This window comes from Mustelus asterias, chromosome 20, assembly GCF_964213995.1.
Source record: "Mustelus asterias chromosome 20, sMusAst1.hap1.1, whole genome shotgun sequence".
Classification (NCBI taxonomy): Eukaryota; Metazoa; Chordata; class Chondrichthyes; order Carcharhiniformes; family Triakidae; genus Mustelus; species Mustelus asterias.
Genome location: NC_135820.1, coordinates 43,089,828 through 43,109,974, shown reverse-complemented (window position 1 = coordinate 43,109,974; position 20,147 = coordinate 43,089,828). Strand labels below are relative to the sequence as shown.

At 40.8% G+C, this 20,147-nt stretch overlaps 1 protein-coding gene across 1 annotated transcript in view; it reads right to left on the bottom strand.

The window, feature by feature from the left end:
* The window catches only part of dpm1 (dolichyl-phosphate mannosyltransferase subunit 1, catalytic), a 79,669-nt gene extending 59,880 nt beyond the window's left edge, over nt 1–19,789 (bottom strand). Inside the window, exon 1 of the mRNA XM_078236457.1 lies at nt 19,474–19,789. Within this exon, the coding sequence (XP_078092583.1) occupies nt 19,474–19,598 (125 nt within the window). The 5' untranslated portion in view covers nt 19,599–19,789. The remainder of the gene's footprint in view (nt 1–19,473) is intronic.
* Between the last annotated feature and the right edge of the window lie 358 nt (nt 19,790–20,147).

The window sequence follows — 20,147 nt, the reverse complement described above, 5'->3', positions numbered from 1 at the left end:
AAGGTTATCCATGTCTTGCGGCTCTTGGATATCTGCTGATTATCATGTGCCGCTCCTAGGTTCAGAGGGTTTGGCCACCCGTGTTAGAACTACAAGTTTACCAAATCTACAGGAAGATAAACAATAGGTTGGAAAACAATTAAGATTGACATCCTATTCAGCTTATTAAAAAAAGACTTTCCTCCTGTGGTTTTCCTTCCTTCATTTTAGGTCCTACATTTTTCTGACTGAAATGGCAGGCAGCCAAGTTACTCACAGAACTTAGTCAATCTTGCCCTGTAACGAAAGGCTGGAATGTTCATCAGAGTTACAGGGTTGCCTGCCCTTCAATTTTTCTTACCTCCAGTCAATGCCTCTGCCAATACTATAAGTTACAACCAAAGCTCCTCCTGTGGGAGTTATTCATTTCAAAGATGCTATATTGAAAAGTTAAATGGCCACGGAAATTAAAGAGAAAACAGTATCATGTGTATCAATTCAAAACATTTAAACTTTTAAAGTTTATGTTGTGAAGCAATTTCTGGTTGTTACATTTGAGAAAAGTGACAGACATTGCACTGTATTGTACTAACATACTCCATATAAAAACAGGTTAAATAGTCAAATTAATAGTTCAACAATCTGTGCAGCTCTGATATGCCTCAGTTTTGCCTGTGGATCATTTTTCTTATTGACCACATAGTATATACTGTCCTTTCTTTCCTCCGTGTAGCTCACTTTCACTGCAACAATAATTAATTAATTGAGAGTTTGGCAGGAGCACATATGGCCAATGTGCATCTGTCAATTTTCAAAACGTATACAGCCTTGGGCTTCAAAGTTTCAGTTTTCGGAAAACAGTCAGCAAAACTCTTGCTTGTGAGTTAATGTTGTCAGATTACAAAGTTATGTGTTAACTGCTTATTTTACACAATATACACACTTGCCTTAATACAAACAAGCTGCTTTTCAAATTCCTGAAAGCTACACTGAATACTCAACTAAAATGACATTTTATTGGAAAGGATACTATTCCTAATGTAGGTTCTTAACACACAGTGCAATGGGAAGGATGGGGTTCATGCAATCCAGTGATCTAACTGTTCGTGTAACTAAATATGGTAGACTCCTGCTGGAACATGCTACTTGGGAACCAGCCAAATGGCATGTTATAACAATGTGCATCCTACAGACAGGGTGGTTGAAAAAGAACAGGACTCAGTTAAGGAAAATTGTGTAAGTCCTGTGTAGTATTGCAAAGCTATGTTAAATATTTATTCAGTACATAATATAAACTGTCTGTTGCCAGCAGCACCAAATTGAGGAATATAGTTCCTTTCAGCAACCTTTCAGGTTTTCATTCAGAAATGGAGACTTTTGGTGCAGATTCGTACATATTCAGTAGATTGTACAATAGAAGTACTAGTTGTTTTACTCGAGTTCACAACTCGAAAACATTGCACACTAACAAAGTCTGGTGGCACAGTGGTTAGCACTGCTGCCTCACAACGGCAGGGACCCCGGTTCAATTTCAGCTTTGGATGACTGTGTAGAGTTTGCTCGTTCCCCCCCAAGTCTGCGTGAGTTTCTTCCGGATGCTCTGGTTTCCTCCCACAAAGATGTGCAGGTTAGGTGGATTGGCCGTGGTAAATGCTTGGGGTTATGGGCGATAATCAGGGTTACCCAGGGTGAGCCTGGGTAAGATGCTCTGTCTGAGAGTTGGTGCAGGCTCAATGGGCTGAATAGCCTCCTTTCCTGTAGGGATTCTATGGTTCTGGCAGGAAAATACAATAGTGACAAAATATCATTTTGAAAAGAAAAGTTTTAATAGATTTGCTGACATTGTGGGTGGTTGGATGTTAATTAAACTGTCTAAATTGATCTAAAAATGATACAAGAATACGCAATTAATAATTCCAAGTTGATCCCTCACCAAGAAAATAAACTGAAAATCTGCCTCATGTTACTTAAAATTTATCAATTAGTGTAATTTTAGAACAACATTTATTGCATTTTTCAGTAGCCATGTTTCATTGACATTAATTCCAATACGTTACTTTAAAGAAAACCTTTGGCTCAATTGGTGAATCAAGATCAGATTTTACATACTGTACATTAATGCAATACATGTTTGAACTTCATCATTACATGATTTTTCAGACATTGAGTTCCAAATATCGCTCAAAGGTAGCACATTTTATCAAATCAAGATTTAAACATTTCACGGCAATTTGGTAATTTGAGTGCATGAACTGGGGTTCTAAAAGTACAGTAGTTAGTATAGTCTAACAGGATGTAGGAAGAAGGTACACAATGCAAATGCTATAATGAGCAACAATTGTATTTCCTAATACATTGTATTTATGCTGTGATGCCACTCAGAATTTTGATCTGTTGCCAAACACATAGTTTAAGACCTCCAGCCTGTATACAGAGTGTTGATATGCAATTGAAAGTTAACTTTTAAATTTTACCTCTGATGCTATTTCCAGCATTCCATTTGTACAGGGAAATGGGAGGCCTGAACTTACATGGAGTGGCACTCAGAGTTGGATTGCCATTGCACTTCCAGTTTCTTATCTGGAAATCCAGCCGCTCCTTTCTCATAGAATCTACAGTGCAGAGGAGGCCATTTAGCCAATCGAGTCTGCACTGACAACAATACCATACAGGTCCCATCCCCTATCTTTCTGAACCAGGCCGGTGAGAACTGTCTGGTGCAGCACATTCTGAGACTGGAGAGTTGAGGCAAGGCAGCTCCTTTATTATGGCACGAGTTGCCATAAAGCAGGTAAGTTTAAAGGGCCAGTCGCTTTCAAAAGCCAGGGAGAAAAGCAGTGCTAACCACTTGTTAGGTAAGTAGATAGGATTAGGGTCAGGCAGTCAATGGTGAGGTGGGAGTCAGATGGTGAGTGGGGGTTGGGTGGTCAGTGGGGGTGGGGGAGGGAATTGTCAGTGAGAATCATAAAATCCCTAAAGTGCAGAAGGAGGCCATTTGGCTCATCGGGTCTGCACCAACAACAATCCCATCCAGGCCCTATCTCCGTAACCCCACACATTTATCCCACTAAACCCACTGACACTAAAGGGCAATTTAGCATGGCCAATCCACCTAACCAGCACATCTTTGGAGTGTGAGAGGAAACCAGAGTACCTGGAGGAAACTCACGCAGACACGGGGAGAATGTGCAAGCGTCACACAGACTGTGACCCAAGGCTGAAATCGAACCCGGGTCCCTGAAGCTGTGAGGCAGCAGTGCTAACCACTGTGCCACCGTGAGGATGGGGATAGTTGGGGGACGATGTTTGTTGGTCAGGGGTGGGGGTGAGGGGCACAGTATGAGAATTACCCAAAAGTTAGTTTCAATTCTTCTAACTTTTGTCAGATAACTATTCTGGTAAGACAGTCGGAGCCATCCAAGGTTAGCAATTTATACTGCACTTTCAGATGATTCCCAATGCAAGACATTTGCCCAATGGAATTTTGAATTTCATAGTCAATCGCCATGCCGTCTGTACTTGGGGACCACGGAATGGAGGGATTCCCAGCGCATTCTAGGACTACACCCAGTTATGAGACCCCAAAGAGCTCAAAAGTTACAGGTTGGGTTTATGGGGGTGGGAATACAGGTACAAGAGGAAATAGTATTGAAGAGTTGTATTGTTATATCAACTCTCCACTCTATTCATGTCATTCTTTAGTGATTCCAACTACATCACAGGCTAAATGTCTCCCAGCAATTCCTATTCAAGAGCCCTCATCATTTCCAATTTTGCCCATGACACCTTCCATCTCACGAACCACAAGTGTATGTCCAATCATGGTACTTTTCCTTGATAGAGCAGTTTAAACTACATCTCAAAGAGAGCCACACCATTTCCATGCTCCATCTAGCCAGGTTCACTGAAATGTCTTTGTTGGGTGCCTGGATCATCATGATTTTTTAAATAAAAATGTTGTGGTGAGGTCTGGAACTAATATGGCATCTCCAAGCATGAAAATGAAACTTACATTTTCCTCGAGCTAATCCAGTGATATTTCCTTGTATAGGTCCATCTTCACATTGCCAGTTTCTGATATTATAAAACTTTAACCATCAATATCTTTTTCTGGGTTCCAAGTAGCCATCAAAAACAGCAACAAATTCCCTGCACTTCCTGTTGGAGGGTTTTTGATATTAAAGCACCTAAATGATTTCACTGGTCTTCACAGCAATTATGAAACATAAAGTAAAGTCACCATAGTCCCAGATGTCCATAGGCTATGACTGGTGGCGATTTAACTTGAGGATCACCACACCTCAGGCGAGGGGTAAGGTTGAGAAGGCAGATCGTCATGAATACCTCAGCCAGTATGGGAATTGAAGCTGTCCTGTTGGTGTCGCTCTGTATCACTAGCCAGCTATTCAGCCAACTTGGCAAAAAAAAGGGAGAGAAAAAAACTTTTCCAAACAGCGAGTGATTAAGGTCTGGAATGCACTGTCTGAGAATGTAGTCTCCAGGTTCAATCGGGGCACCAAAAGGGAATTAGACAGTTATCTGAAAAGAAACAATGTGCAGGGTTATGAATGGTGGGAAAAAGACACTAAATAAATTGCTAATTCAGAGAGCTAGTGCAGACATGATGGTTCGAATGGCCTCCTTTTGCACTGTAAAGATCCTTGGATTCTATGTTTTTGCGGTTCTGTTGCTCGGCCTGTAGCCTACTTAAACACAAAGAAAAATGTCATCTTTTGACAGCTAATAGTTGTGGGATTCTCATGCAAATATATCAGAGCTAATACCTTTCTTGCTAATATGCTATTGGTGATCCAGCTAATGGATGCAGTTGTGATTCATAACATGAAAGAGAACTACCAAAAATGTTTTAAGTGCAAAAAGTGGTTGCCATACATGATGATATTTTATCATTTTCATTAGATATTCTACAGGCATGAGCCATTTAACTTGGGAGGAGCTGAAAGATGAATTGTTGCAAATTGTCCTTAGCACTGTAATTTCATCCCAGCAGCAGTTGAAGCAGCTGCATATGACAGCGGAGTCTCCCACACAGACATCAGTGACTAACTGAAGTAGAGAACCTTGAATTTGCTGTTGTGACTGCCTAGCAGACACAAATTTTGAATCAACTTTACAACATTTGAGAGAATGGAAACCAACGGTGTTATTCCAGAGGACACTGTTGCTATTGGAAGTGGAATGAAGAAGAATAAACGCAAATGGCCGGATCCAATAAGCAAAACCAGCCTCCCCAACAACCATGCCTTTCAATTAATGAGTGAATTCGGACGGTTAAGGCTGAAGTTAAGCCAAATATCCAGATGGAGTTTGTCTCCCCACAGAATGGAAACTTTTGTGGATGAATTTGTTGTTGATAGGAAGCAAACCACAGAACTTTTAATAATGAATAAACTATATGGTGTATCTTGTAGAGCACCTAAGTTCGAATCATGTGAATTTACACATAACTGCTTTGATGTGTAAATCACATTTTTTACTTAATTGTTGTCCTGTTTCATTAAAATTGGTTAATTTGAACAATGGCATTTTGAAAAGACTTAATTCAATATTTTTGAGATTGAATTAAGAATTTTAGTAATGATAAATTTCTGACATATTATTCAATTTAATTGAATATCTTGGGCACCCAATGACTCTATAGTCACCAGCGATTACAGGCAAAGAAGAAAGCTGGTGTAAAATTCAAATGAGTTAAAACAGAACAACTCAATGACAGTGCTCTGAGGTGGTGTTCTTCCACTACCAATTCTTGGTATCAGTTACTCCTCTGTATGTTTGTCTCTTGGACTTTCCCTCTCGCATCTTATCCACTGAATCAGGGGATCCACGCAGGCCCCATGACTGGACTAACTGATAGCCTCATTCAGAAATACTAGTGTGGTGATATAAACAGGGCCTAGTTTTAAGGCTGATAAAATTGGATATCCTAAATTAAAGAATTGGGCATTTTGAAATCAAACACAGTCACACCTCAGGCAGACCAATTGTACAATACACAAATGTGTCTGGGCCTGACCCATCAACCACCCATCAAAGGTCGTTACAGTCTACTTGAAACTTAGCAGGAGATCATGGCACCTCATCGAAATGCATCGGTCTATTGTTAGAAGCCCAGATCGGGCCAGACTTTCTGTCACCAAGAGATCCTGTAGAAACCTTACCTGATAACAAGTTCAATAACATGGAGATGGACACCTGGGGGGCGGACCCTGGTGTCCTGTCAGGCAGACATCAAGAAACCCACTGGGTATTGGAACCCCCTCCTGGGACCTCATTGGCCAGAAGCCAGAGAAGTTTCTGGAAAGGCAAGCAGGCTGGGGATAAAGGGACACACCAGCGAAGACTCGACAGGGGAGGTGGCCGTGACCATTCGGAAGACTGACCAGAGAAGCCTTTTGGCTAAGATCAAGTGTAGTATGGTCGGCAGCCCATGGTCGGCTGCACTTGGTTGAGGTCATTAGGTTACACTGAGGCTTCATATGTTTCATATGAAGCAATTTTTTAAAGCGGCATCTCGGCCTTTTGGCTAAGATGCAGATGAGCTCAAGTCTTGGAGGAGGAACCTCCCCCTTCTCCAATCAGCTTGGCTCATGTAGATCAGGCCCAGGACAGGGTGGTTTGGTCGCTCGCCCTGTCTTGTCAGCCTGGATCTGAAATGTCTCAACTTGTTGAGACTCTGAATTGGATTTGATTTGATTGAATTGGAAAAGTATAAAAAAAAGACTGACCAGAGAAGGAAGGAAGGAAGAAGCGGCCATCGAGACTCACCTTCGTGACGACAGACCAGAGAGACTCAGAGAATCGGGCCTGCAGTTTAACCAAACCACCTTTACGGGTAGTATACTTGAATCTGGAGTATCCTCTTGTTTTATGTGGGTAATTTAAGGGTTAATGGTGTTATTTAATAAACTTGTTGAACCTTTACTTGTGTTTGTCCTTTGTCCACCTTGCAAATAAGGGCACCGGGGTAAAACCTTGGAGTAAGTAAACTGGTTGAAAGTATCTGAGAATTAACAGGTACAACACTAGAAAACAAGAAGAAGTGTGAAGATGAAATGTCATGCTGATGCATTTGCTGAAGTTATAGAAGAGCATGGGATGTTTTGCTCTGCATCCAACACCTATAATCAGAGAGAGGAATACTTGATACTAATATGATGGTGGTTTGGGGGGGGGGGGGGGGGGGGGGGGGGGGCGGCTCAGGAGACCATAAAGAAGCATCCCAAAAAGTATGGTTTTTTTTTTATGGATTATCTTTTAAACGGCATAACATTAGTTGTGATTTAAAATGCTTCTAAGTCGAGACTTCATAGATCGGAACCAGAATACGGTATTCAAAGGATATCTAAAAAATAACTTAAAAAGAAAACTGAAAAGGAAGTCTGGAAAAACTGGTTCACAGATATAATACCTGTGCCTGGAGCTACTTTGTCATTTAAAAAAAAAATGTAACCAGATTTAGTGCTTGCTGTCATTCAGCTGCATCACATCTGGAGATGTGTATACTCTAACTGGTTGCTATGTTGGGACCTCAGCAACACAAGAACCAATGCCTGCCACTTTTATTGCACAATAAAGAGCACTGGTGGCTGTTATCTACGAGTAGAGTGGTGTTGCATCAACGCAGGAAAAGCTATGCAATAAACAATTAAAGACAGCAAACTGTTGTTGGAAAAAGTGTTAGAAAAAAGGAAAAACAAGGTTTTGGTTAAAAAAAGGACAGCTGTATGGTAAGCAAGCCTTTATAATCAGCCTAATAACGAGCTCAGAACAACAACTTGCATTTATATATCACCTTGAACAAAATGCTCCACAGGAGCGTTACGGAACAAAATGGGACAATGCTGTCTAAATCAGATTTGGCCACATTAATTGTACACATTAGTCAACCTATTCATTACGAGGAATTTACCATCAATAAGTATCTGTGAAAGGCATCCACTGCCTGTTAAGAGGAAGTCAATCATGAAGTTAAACTATAATCTAATTAAAAACCTTACATTTGTATACACTACCTGTCTGCACCATTTGATCTTATACTGTCATATTTAATCATACTATCACATAGTTTACATATTTGACATATCATTCATATTTTCGAGTTTGTTTCAAAATGTACAGTTTTAATCTGCTCTGTGCCCCCTCCTCTCCTGCCTATCTACTAATATCTTTGCAAGAAATACAAATGTAGCTTTTAAATTTTATTATTCCAGACAACCATTTAATACCATGTACCATTTAATAGATATTTAAGAGCACCTTTTTAATAAAAAAAGTGGTGAGATAAATATGAATGGTATCTCATGATGAGATAAAGGGCAAACTACAACTTCAATCTTCCCCCATTTTAAACATCAGGTGGGAAATTTCTGTTTGAACCATAGCCAATATAGCTCAAATTTTGCAGTTGAAATGCAATTAAAGTATTAGTGTTCAAAGCCATTATAACAGTGAAACTGACAGCGATGTCTAGTGTCTGTGAGAAATGAGCAAATCCAGAACTTGCTGTCAATGATTTCCTGCTCTTTCAGAGGGTGCTCTGATGAAGTACCCATAGATGAACATTTTCTGAAATCACTTGATTTGACATGAACTTCTGCTCTTTGCTATTAGTCCTGCTGTAAAAACACTTGAAAAGTTACACCTTGTTGAATAAGTTATAACTGGGTTTTTAAACACCATACAGATCAAGTATCAGTTATCCGAACTCCTTGGGACCGATTGAGTTTCGGATTTCAGATTATTTCTGCTTTTGAATACCGCAAATAGGACTACGTCTACTTACATTACAATAGTTTGAACGTAGGCAAGCTATAGTCTAATGTGAATAAGATGGCAAGAAAAGGAAGATGGCAGTCATAAATGCAGGGTAATAAGTTCCCACCCCTGGCACCATGTGCGATTCCGCTTGTAGGAGAGGGTTCAGAGTGTCAATGGAAAGACAAACAACTGAACTTCCCTTACTGAAGATCAGCGAGGTTTGTGTGGGTTTGGGTCATGTCAACCAGGGTCAGGGACTTCCCACATAGTGGTAAGGTGTGGTCAGCAATGTTCGTGTCGGCTCAGGTCAGGGACCTCCTGCACTAAAGGTTGACAAAGTTAAAAAAAAAATCCTGTTTTGGGATGTGTTCAGCTTTTAGATTTACAGATAAAGGATATTCACCCTGTATCAAGTTCATAATTACTACTCAACAACTTCTCTGGCGCTGGGAAACTAATTTTATATTTGTGGAATGTCAAGTGATAAAAAGCTTCTATCTTAATCCCAAACTATGTCCCAATATTTATTCCATTTTGATGTTTGTAAGATTACTAAAAATGAAGAGTAATCAGTTTCTGGTTTGTTGTGTATGAGAATCCTTAAATGTGATTGGCTGCTTAGCCTGCTTGATGACAGTACTATTATTGGACACTAGAATCAAAGTTACATCAGGAAAGGAGACACCAATCTTTGTGGAAAACACTGTTGCTTCGTCACTGACAATGAAATCCAAGTCATTAATTGGTATTTTGTTCAGGGATGAATCAGCCATGTGCCAAATCACAGGCGTTTTTGCCTTTCTCATTGCTGATGCATAGGAATTATTCATGTACGATTTGCTACATTTATGTTTGAAACAAAGAAACAATGTACAACTGTCAGTAACCAACAATATATGGACTGAATCAAGTTGAAGTAAGCACAGAACTAACTAGCTGTCCAACAAAAAGTAAGCCATGTCAGACACTTATTGGTATGTCCTCCTTCGGTTCATCTACAGAGGATGTCAACTAACATGCCAGAAAGTTGTTCATCCTTGTCTGAGATCCAAGACCAAAGTGTGCCAAGTCCTCCATCAGAAAGTTGCTTTACACAGGTGATGCTGCACTAGCATTCCATATCACCTTCAGCAGCAATTGGAAAGACTGTAAAGCGTTTGGTTTGACCATCAGCATGACCATATCATAGTCCAGAATATTTCCAAATCACCATCAATCAGCAGTGACAATGTGACACTGGATGTTGTTGATAGCTTCACATATCTAGGTGCCACAATCATCAGCAGTCTCACTTGTTGCTGAAATCAACTCATGCATCATAAAAGCTTGTTATGTCCAAGCCTAGTAAGAGAGCGTGGGACAACAGCAACTTGACCGAGAAGTCAAAACCAACAAGCATACCATGCTTGGGTCCTCAGTGCACTCCTCTACAGAAGTGAAATCTGGACAACATATGCTAGGAAGAAGAAAAGGCTGAACCGACGTATCCTTGGCAGGACAAAGACATCAACGGAGAGATCTGAAGTATGCTAAACCATCTGCATACACAGATTACTAAAACAAGAATTACACTGGCAGGTTAACTGGGTATATGGCTATTAATCATCTAAAGAGCTTCTAGATGCTGACCTGGTCAGTCAGTCACCATGACTTAATGGATGCCCATATTTCTGTTACAAAGACAGAGCTATGGGCAAGCAAGATAGGAACCTGGCAGGCATCAACACAGACAACTCCGTGAAAACCTCCAATGGCCATGGTCTCTGGAGGTTAATTGAAAAAGGCGAGAAGACAAGGAAAGCTCAACTGGCCCTGAAAAAGCACAGAGGAAACAGAGGCCAGTGAACCTTGCATCTTCTGAGCCCACTGTCTTTATCTACAGCAGATATAAGAGAGACTGCCAAGTGTGAGTGGGGCTCCTGAGCCATACCAGTCGCTATTTAACACTAGGTTGACCAAGGTGCAAGCTATTGTCTCATGGGATGGAAGGCTGCAAAAGTGATATCAAATATATCAGATCAGTTGTGACCCTGTGACAATGGGGAATAACGTATCCCAAAAGGTCTGCTGAAAATTTTCAACCGAATGGTAATATTAATGCACTGCAGGAGATACCTATCTGTTCTATTGTGAATCGCTGAAACACTGATATTTTTAAATGGTCATTTCAGCAGGATAAATGCCTTTTAAAGATAATGTAGGAGGCTGTAGGCTAGATAAGAGGAGATGGTATCTTCAGTTCATATAAGAGACACATTGTTCCATTATTTGCATTACTTTAACTCTTGCTATTAATTCCCTGTCACTAACATCTTCAAGACACATGATCATTATTGTTATTTGATTTTGCTTTTAACCTTCAGACTGATAAATTGGATTTACAGTCTTTATGATCAATATCATACATTTCCGATGCTTTGGGCAAAATTACATTGTAGGATCATGTCTTGTCTGTGGTGGCAGCTGTGTTCACCTATGAAGTGTTTCTTAGTGTAATGGACCTTTTGGATAAGGTACTTTAAAGTCAGATCATCCTAAAAATAAAATTCTGCAGATGCTGGAAATCTGAAACCAAAGCAGAAAATACCAGATAAACACAGCAGATCTGGCAGCATCTGTGGAGAGAGAAACAGAGTCAACGTTTTGAGTCCATTCTGTAGATGGGTCAATGGACTCGAAACATTAGCCATGTTTCGCATATCTCTTAAGTTTGCCAACCAAAATTCAAGGACTTGACCGTCATTTGAATGAACACTGTTGTTAGTGGCAAAATGTTATCATTTTTCTATAAGACTGTAGTTGCACCACTGGAGTCCACCATCTCCTGCTGCATTGGAAAGAAAAGAATTGTCAGGATCAGTCTCACTCACGCAATTGTAAAATGGAGTTAATCATATGAGTTAATCATAGTTTTTGAGAAATAGTGGTCAACATCATTCAGCCAGCAGTCTAAGGGGGAGAAATGTGGAGTTTCAATCCTGACTGACAAAACAATGTTTGAAAAATGAAATCCATTTAAAATGTTCATAAATTTATCCTCTGTGAAGAATCAGCAATTTACAAATTCCTGTGAATCTAAAGACAAACCAATTAGCTCTAATCAAAGTCAGATTGTGCAAATTATACTCTATTAGATTTTGTGGGCTTAAAGAGCAGATCATTTCTACATTATCAAAATGATGCATTCTACATTACATGCTATAATATTCCTGCCCTTACAAACTGATATATTCTCTGACGTCCTATGCGCAATGCCATAATAAACTGAAAAGGATTACAAGATATATATTTTCTAAAACTCCAAGTCTAATTTCCTGCTGATTTTGTTTCCATTCAATGTTCTTATGTCCACTTTTGGAATGGAAACTGCTTATGTAAACTAATGGGAAGATGAAATTGGCAAGATAATTTTACATAGCAATCTTCAATGATAAATATGGTCATTGGAATTAAAATGGAAGAATAAAGTTGAAGACAATCTTTTAAATGTGGACTTCAGGCCCTCCTCAACCCATTATTACCATCTAACACCTGAAAACTACACATTATCTTGTAAGACAGAATTTTCATTTATACACGCCTTTCATGTCATAGTCATCTAGTTGTATCTACCCCCTGAGGACATTCCAAATCAAAGAACTGTAGTTACCGGCTATGTAGGTTGTAATGAGACGAATGACCAGCTAATCTGTTTTAATAGTGTGGATTGATTAATAAATGTTTGCCAGAACACAGAGAACTTCACCGCTCTTTTAAAAACAGTACTGTGGAATTCACCAGAGGCGGTTTAACATTGCTCTCAAAGGTAGTGCCCCTTCTACGCAACACTAAAATATCAGCAGAGATTATATGCTTAAGTCTTTGAAATGGGACCTGAACCCACAAACCTCTAAATCAGAAACAAACGCGCTACCACTGAGCATACACTAATGACCTTCTTCATGAGTTCTCTGTCCAAAGGCAGGTCCTTAGTGATTATGTGCCAAACCACAGCAAAGTGCTGGGAGTCTACCTCAGCCAGAGCGGGGATTCAGCCCTGTGCCATTGGCAGTATAATGATCCATATGCCAGCCATCTAGCCAACTGAGCTAACCAAATCCCACCCCCATAAACTACTGACAAAGTATTAAAAGTTATTTACATGAACAACTGACAACATTTTAATAAGTGGAGAAAAGAAAACCTGTATGTAAACAACCACATTAATAATGGTTTGAATAATCAATTTAATCACAAACTATTATGCATGATGGTGCTACTACAAGTACTTCTGTTCTTCAGAGACAGATAAATTTAGGATTTTAACCTTTTTGCAAGTGTACATTGAATTTTGGCAAGAAAAAGGATTTGCATCTATATGATGTCTCTGAAGCATCAAAGGCATGAAAAAAAGATTACTTTGAGCATAATGACTATTATGTAAGCAAATGTGGAATGTATTTTCATACTGAGATCTAAGGGCCTAAGGGAATTTGTAAAGGTTATCTGATTAGTCTCGATCTTGGACTGTCCATATCTGATGCATAGTGTAATGAAACTTCTATATTTTTCCAATGTTCACTGACTTATTTCTGTTGCTGCTTAATAAGGAAAAACACATCCTGCAATGCTAGCGTTGTTGTCCTTTAGAGTAGCAAACAATGTTTTTCATAAGTTGGGACAAAGACATCTAGAAGTGTGTCAATTACTCCAGTGGGTCCCAATTTTGAAAACTGAAATCCTATAAATTGCATTTAGGGAAAAGTGTTAATCAGGACAATGGATTAACTCCTTGTTCTTGAATTAATGTCATTAGATTTTTAACGTACGCATTGAACCAACAAAATAACAAGGTGATGCCTTTGTTTAACATTTCATCTAAAGTAACTGCATCCCAAGAAGATATCCTTACCTTGGTACTGTACCATGGTCTCCATCTAAATTAATTGCTCGAATTCTGGAGCAGGATTCAGACCAAATAAGTTTATATTTCAATAGTTAATTGTTATCAACTTAGCCAACTTGCCACTTTTGGGTAGTTTGAGCACTACCTTTGGCAAAAGGATAAATTTAGTCACACTTTGTTAAATGCTTTTAGGGAAAAGAAAAACAATTTATAGCCACCCACTAATTTAATTGGCACAAAACTAATAGGAAGTCCCTTTAGAGCCAAATCTTTACAGATTTATCATTTTATTCACGGCTGGACTTCATTGGCAATATCACACTAATAGAATTGTGATACTCCTTTACAGTTTCATGTAAAGCAGTGGTGCAGTCAAGTTTGTCATTAGCTTTTCATAATTGGGAACTTCAGTTCAAATCCAGCCCTGGTTAATTAGAAGAAAGTATTTTCTCCCTGTTGACTGTAAAGGGCTATGTGTTCATAGGCCAATTTTCCCAAATCACTTCCCAGATACTGTTAACTCAGACTGTGGCAAATTAATATCTGTAGCATTGGTAAAAGGAAGTTTGAGCTGCAGCACATTGTTGGGCCAGGGTGCAGGAAGTCATTTCCCCACCCCCCGACCAACGTTCAATGCTACAAAATTTGCACTAGGTAGTATCATTAACATAGTAAAACATTCCAAGATGCTTTAACGAGATCAATGGCAAAACTGAAGATTTTCTAACACCAATATATTTGATCACCTTACTGAGTACAACATTGTTTTATATAACAAGATCAATCAACGTTATTGAGGATTTTTTTAAAAAGCCAATTGACTACAATATTGCACTGTTCATAGAATCCCTACAGTGCAGAAGGAGGCCCACCCAGGACCTATCCCCGTGACCCCACGTATTCACCCTGCTAATCTCCCTGACACCAAGGGGCAATTTAACATGGCCAATCAACCTAACCTGCACATCTTTGGACTGAGAGGGGAAACACGCAGACACGGAGAGAACATGCAAACTCCACACAGACAGTGACCAAGCTGGGGATCGAACCAGGTTCCCGGGCGCTGTGAGGCAGCAGTGCTAACCACTGTGCCACCATGCTAATACATTTATTCTGTGATACAGCTCTCATTGCGAAAGACAAACCCAAAGCTATCAGTATTCCACTTTAACATTATGCAGCTCAAAGCCATATCTGAAAGGGCAAAATCTATCGAGGAATATGGAGGAAAAGTAAAACTATTTAGTTGAAATACAGATCAGCTAAGATCCAATTGACCATCAGTACAAACTCAAAGACATTATGACGTGTGCCCAAATTTAACACTCCCACCACCCCCCACCCTAGCGGATGGGATCCTTCCAGGATCTCACCTGCCCACCCCAGACATGAAGCATACCCCTATTAAGACCCATAAGTGGCCACATAATGGCTATTTAAGGGGCTTTTCCCACCCAACCTCAATTTTTAGGCTGGTTGGAGTGGGGTGCCAAATAGAAAGAGTCTTCACCCTCGATCTTGGGCAGGAAGGGCGGGTGGGGCGGTTCGCCTCAATCGGAAGGGCCCTTCAGATTTGGGGCACATTCCCCTCAAGGACCCGAGAGCTCCAGCCCTCACCCTCCCTCCCTGGCCTAACCCCCCATACTGAGATCACCCCCACTCCCCCCCAGGGCATTCCCTACCATAATACCCCTAAGACCCCTGGTACTTAGCTGAACTGCAATCCCAGGATTTAAGCTCGGGCAAGGTGCTGCAATACATCGTTCAGCCACTGCAGTGCTGTGTCTGAATGGGCTGCAGAGATTAACAAACAGCTCTCCAAGGCATGGCTTCCATCCAGGGGTGGAAGAAAGCCCCACCTGCTGCCAATCAACACTCAACTGAGGGGGATGCCGAGCACTCACCATCCTAAAAATTCAATCTTTTGTATCTATGATACTTTGCAGTTTGAGTGTAGAAACGTCACACAGCAGCCACTGGACTTTATCAAAGTCCTAGTGATAACACTATACAGAGAATCCATTGAGCAATTTAAATTATTTTGAAAATATGAAAGAAGGATTTTCAGAACGTTTATATACAAATGCTTTTAAATATTACTGAAGAAAATCAAAATCCTCTATCTATTTCACAAGTCTTCTTAAACAGCTTTGTGGGAACAATCCAAAAATCAACTCACTATGCTTATTCCCACAGCTAAAGAGAAAAGATACCTTATGTGGTATAACTGATGGAAAGTTGGTTCCTGTTGAGAGGTATTGTCATATAACCCATTAATATTAGGGCATTTCTTCTTTTTAAAATTAAATAATCCTGATACCAATTCAACTTTGCTTCAAGTTCTCACCACGAGCAAGAGCAGGGAGTTCATCCAGCAACCTGGGCAAAATTGTTCCCTTTATGAATGCCATGAAATTGGAGTTTGCGGACACTGGGTGAGACAGCAAGGTTATCAGGATTCTTGGGTCACAGACAGACAAACAGAGTATTGTGCACATTATCATGGCACGATTTAGTGATCAGTACTAAGACTGCCCCATGTCTTCTGCTTCAGGAGTATATTAATACAAAAGGGTGATTAAACATTCTAATTCTCTATAACAAGAGTTCAATGACATTGGTGGAGATATGAAATAGAAAACTGAATTTTTGAAATGCTATCACTTTGCAATTTTGAATCAAGACACTTGTAAAAGACTTTTGAGATAAGTAGTAAGAATTGGTCATGACTGGAAGCAACATGCAAGGATGTAAAACAAAAACAGAAAATGCTGGAAAAACCCAGCAGGTCTGACAGCATCTGTGGAGAGAGAATAGAGCCAACATTTTGAATCAGGATGACCCTCTGTGCTGAGTTTTTCCAGCATTTTCCGTTTTTGTTTCAGATTCCAGCATCCACAGTATTTTGCCTCTGGAATGTATACCTCATAGCAACTATCATATATAACTCAACAGAAACTCCCTTATTAGATCACGTAAACATACGAATTAGGAGCAGGAGTAGGCCATTGAGCCCTTACAGTCTGTCCCCCTATACCCTTTGACTCCCTTTGTAATTAAGAATTTATCTCACTCTGCCTTAACAACATTGAATGGCTTCCATCACTCTCTGGGTGCAGAGAATTCCACAGACTCTCAACCCTCTGATAGGAAAATGTTTTCCTCAGCTGGGGGCGGCACAGTGGCGATGATTAGCACAGCTGCCTCTTCGATTCCCGGCTTGGGTCACTGTCTGTGCGGAGTCTGCACGCTCTCCCCATGTCTGTATGGGTTTCCTCCGGTTTCCCCCCACAGTCTGAAAGACTTGCTCGTTAGGTGCATTGGCCATGCTAAATTCTCCCTCAGTGTAGCCGAACAGGCGCCGGAGTGTGGCAACTAGGGGATTTTCACAGTAACTTCATTGCAGTGTGAATCTAAGCCTACTTGTGACACTTACAAATATACCTAAATGAGAGATCACTTATTTTTAAATTGTGCTCCTCTCCTTCTAGTCTCTCCCACAAGGGGATACATCCTTATAGATATTCTGTCCAGTCTTCTGATGTGCCACTAATCTTCGAGTAATTGTATGCTTTTACTTTCAATTGAATACCATCTTTAACTTCTTTAGTTCACCACAGATACTGTGTCCTTCTTTCTCACTGGAATGCATCTTTGCTGAGTGTTATACTCCTTGAATGCTTGGCATTGCATCTCTACTGACCTAAAATCTTAATCTAATTTCCCAGTTCACTTTAGCTAGTTCTGACTTCATACTCTCATAATTGCCCTTATTTAAGTTCAAAACACTCATCTTAGACTCATCCTTCTTTCCCACAAACTGGGTGTGGAATTCAATGTTACGATCAGTGCTACCTAAATCCTTTCAGATTTGATTACCAAGGCATAAGAAAGACATCAGAGCCCAGCAGTGATGTAGAGACTAATCATAAACCAAATCAGTCAATCTTTCTGATCATGTACAATAACCTGGAATAAAGAAACCCAATTAAGAACAGAATCATGAAGGAAAGTTTGAAAACCTTATCCTCCAGCCCTGAAAGGAAGCAAGTGACAGAGAGTTATTGTTCCACATTTTACACTAAGTCACCGAAGGAGATACCAAGATAGTAACAAAAAGCTTGGTCAAAGAGGTAAAGTTTTAAGTGGTATTCTGAAAGGAGAGCACCACTGCAAGTTAAAATACAACCACAAGACTAAAGAAACAAACATAAATGGGTGAAAGGCAAGTTCAAGGCTGATATCAGGAAACTCGTAGTATGGTCTTTTGGGTTTTTAAAGTTCATTTATTAGGGTCACAAATAGGCTTACATTAACACTTCAATGAAGTAACTGTGAAAATCCCCTAGTCGCCACACTCCAGCATCTGTTCGGGTACACAGAGGGAGAATTTAGCATGGCCAATGCACCTAACCAGCATATGTAGTAGAAACAGAGACTATGATGGAGGTCATAGGTTACTATGGAAACACTGAGCAATACCATCTGAATGGCCTCTCTCTTATGTATTTATCTTTGCATCTCTTCAGACTAGAAAACATTTTATTGATGTAACAAGCATTGCTCAGAGAGAAAAGATCTCAAATTAAAAATGCAATCTATTTTTATAGATGTCAGCCTGAAAAATGTACATTGCAAGCCCATTTAAACACAGGAAACAGTCAATATTTCTGATCATATACAATAAAATGGAATAAGGAAACCCAATTAAGAACATAAACAATAGGAGTTAACGTAGGCCATTTAGCCCCAGAAATCTGCTGCGCCATCCAACAAGATCATGGCTGATCTTCTGCTTCAACCCTACCTTGCTGCACTATCCCCATCCTCTAATTCCCTGAGCACCCAAAAATCTTTCAAACTCTGTCTTGAATATAATTAACAACTGGGCATTCACAACTCAGAATTCTCTAGACTACAGGATTCCAAAGATACACAACTCTAAGTGAAGAAATTTATAGTCATCGCAGTGTTAAATGCCCAACTCCTTACTAACAAAAACAGAAGATGCTGGAAAATCTCAGCAGGTCTGACGCCATCTGCAGTGAGAGAATAGAACCAACGTTTCGAGTCTGAGCTCTGAAGAAGGGTCATCCCAGATTCAAAACATTGGCTCTATTCTCTGTCCACAGTTGCTGTCAGACCTGCTGAGAAGTTCCAGTATTTTCTGTTTTTGTTTCAGATTCCAGCATCCACGGTATTTTGCCTAACTCTTTAATAACCCACTGATCTAGCACGGCACTTAACAACACATTTTATGGGACAATATCCACCAGACGATCTTTGGCAGTGAGTACTTAAGGGGCAGGACATTTACCTCGAAAGGTTCTGCAAGTCATCTCCCTCTGCCTTGTAACAAAGGGCAAATGAACCAATATTCTGCAACACAGCGCCTCACAGCATTAAATTTCCACCCTTGGCTATCTGACTTCCTTGACATGACATTTTCCAAGATCCTGCGGCCAGAAATACCTTTAGCATCAGTCAGCGGAGATTAATTGTTGAATATGATTGATTGGAACCCGTGTCAAGAGAGATCCTGATTGAAGCAATACACCCTCAATGTAATCTCTCAATCGGCCTGTTGATCCTTTGGAGCATTTTATTCGCTCCCCTTCTCTCTGCTACTGAACATGCTGTGCCTGCAAATACTTTCAACTGCCCTGGCTCTGATCCTGGCCTGGCCCCGGTCTGACAGCTGGGGGCCTGGCCCCGGTCTGACAGCTGGGGGCCTGGACCCGGTCTGACAGCTGGGGGCCTGGACCCGGTTTCCCCGCTGGCCCGGGATCAGTTCATACTCGCTCCCCACTCAACACACAGCCGGCTACCTTTCGTCGAAGTGTCGGACCAGCAGCCAGACGATGAGCGGCAGGTTGTCCCTCTCGTTGTAGGTGGGCAGCAGCACCGAGTACCTGTCACACCGCCGCCGCTCCGCACCCTCCCCGCTTGCCATGTTGGAAACTCCGCTCCGACAGGAAGTCGGTGCCTCACCCCAAACAACCCCGCAGCAGCTGTGGGAGCGATTAAAGTGTCCGCCCTCACAGCCTCAACCACACAAGCTGCAAACAGCTGAGTTCACCACAAAACTCATCATCAGGTGGCAGCGGATGGGCGAGAAACCTGCACTGAAACTCAGAAACGTACACTCATACACAGAAACCTACACTGAAACACAGGATCCTGCACTGATTCACAGAAACCTGCACTGAAACACAGGATCCTGCACTGATTCACAGAAACCTACACTGATACACAGAAACCTACACTGATACACAGAAACCTACACTGATACACAGAAACCTGCACTGATACACAGAAACCTGCACTGATGCACAGAAACCTGCACTGATACACAGAAACCTGCACTGAAACACAGAAACCTGCACTGACACACATAAACCTGCACTGAAACACAGAAACCTAACCAATGTGCTACCGTGGGCGGCACGGTAGCACAGTGGTTAGCACTGCTGCTTCACAGCTCCAGGGACCTGGGTCTGAT